The following is a 1,444-nucleotide window of genomic DNA, read 5'->3' on the forward strand; positions in this document are numbered from 1 at the left end:
CCCTCACTCTCTTCCTCGCTCTCTCTCCCCCCACCCCCCCCCTCCAAAAAGGGCGTGGACTATCTGGGCCTGGACCCCTCTCAGCGGCTGCTGCTGTTCTCAGCGTCGCACCCCGACAGCCTGAGGGACCTCAAGATCCCGCTGGCGGCGGTGCAGCGGCACGGCGGGGTGGAGCTGCGGTCTGACCTCATAGACCACCACCTCTACATACTCAGCAGGTGGGGCGGGGGTGGTGGAGTCCCGTTGTGTGTGTGCCCGTGGGCACGTGCGTGTGGCATGTGTGTGTGTGTGTGTGTGTGTGTGTGTGTGTGTGTGTGTGTGTGCGCGTGCGTGCGTGCGTGTGCGCAGTTGTGTGTGTGAGATGGGGGCGATACACGATCGTGTGCGCTCGTGTGTTCGCGCGCGTGCATAAGTTTGCCGGTGAGCGCCCGCTTTCCTCTGCAAGCACTCGTACATGTCCCGGCAGTGTGTTCGCTTTCCTCCCCTTTGTTCACTCCGATCAACCGCATGGCAGTCTCGCCTTCACCACTTGCAACCCTCCGCTCCTCTCTCGATCGCCGTCCTCAGGCCGGCGCTGGAGCTGCTGGCTTCAAAGCCCAGCCTCAGCAGTGTGAAGCTCGACCTCATACCCGCCCTCTGCCGCCACCAGCTGCAGCGCCCCTCCGACGCCGCCGCCGCGCACCGCAACGGCGCCGCCGAAGCGCCCTCTGCCGCGGGCGGCGCGGCCGCAGGCGTGGGCGTGGCGGGCGGCGGCGGGCTCGGGCTGCTGCGGCAAGGCAGCGCCGCGGCGGGTGGCGGGGAGGAGGAGGAGCTATTGCCGGGCGCCGACTACATGCGGCGCTTCCATGCCGGCGCGGCCGCGGCGCGCGGCGCGGGCGCCAGCGGCGGCAGCGACGCCACGGCGGGGCAGGTGGCGGTGTACATGGCGCCGCTTGGGAAGTTCTGCGGGCGCGTCAACACCCTGCAGGCTTACGGCGACATCAACCGGGAGGTGCGCTCAGCCGCCGCGGCGCCCCTCCCCTGCTCAAACCCTTGCGCATGTGTTCCGTTACTGCAGCTGCAGGCCGCTCTCAACGTGATTCCCCACTGCATCTGCCCCCTTTTTTGGTCTGCCCCCCACCCCGCGGTCTGAGCATCACCTCTTCTTGTCGCGTTCGCGGCCTGGCCGCCAGGTGGCTGCCCCGGACTCGGCGCTGCACCTCACGGGGTCCCAGCCCTCGCGCTACGACAACGTCGTCGCGCCCACAGCCACGCTCGGCAACAAGGCCACGGTGGGGGCACGGGGGTCTCTTTGGGGGCGAGGGGGGGCGCGCCCCCTCTCACGTGTGGTGGCAACCCTTGGTCAGCACACCGGGCAGGGAGCAGGCGGGCGGCAGGCGGGTTTTTAAAACGGTCGGCGTCCTTTGCGGAAGCTGCCCGCCTGTTCTTCAGCGCCTGTCTGTAC

The 1,444-nt window shown here is 68.9% G+C and overlaps 1 protein-coding gene across 1 annotated transcript in view; it reads left to right on the top strand.

Annotated features, from left to right (window-relative positions):
• Positions 1–454: 454 nt before the first annotated feature.
• Positions 455–1,444, top strand: part of MNEG_8062 (Translation initiation factor eIF-2B subunit gamma) — a gene marked incomplete at both ends in the record, with an annotated part of 2,340 nt that continues 1,350 nt past the window's right edge. The window contains 3 exons of the mRNA XM_014043461.1: positions 455–465; positions 568–991; positions 1,173–1,271. Of these exons, the coding sequence (XP_013898915.1) occupies positions 455–465; positions 568–991; positions 1,173–1,271 (534 nt within the window). The remainder of the gene's footprint in view (positions 466–567; positions 992–1,172; positions 1,272–1,444) is intronic.

The sequence above is a fragment of the Monoraphidium neglectum genome (genome assembly GCF_000611645.1).
Source record: "Monoraphidium neglectum strain SAG 48.87 unplaced genomic scaffold scaffold01491, whole genome shotgun sequence".
NCBI lineage: Eukaryota > Viridiplantae > Chlorophyta > Chlorophyceae > Sphaeropleales > Selenastraceae > Monoraphidium > Monoraphidium neglectum.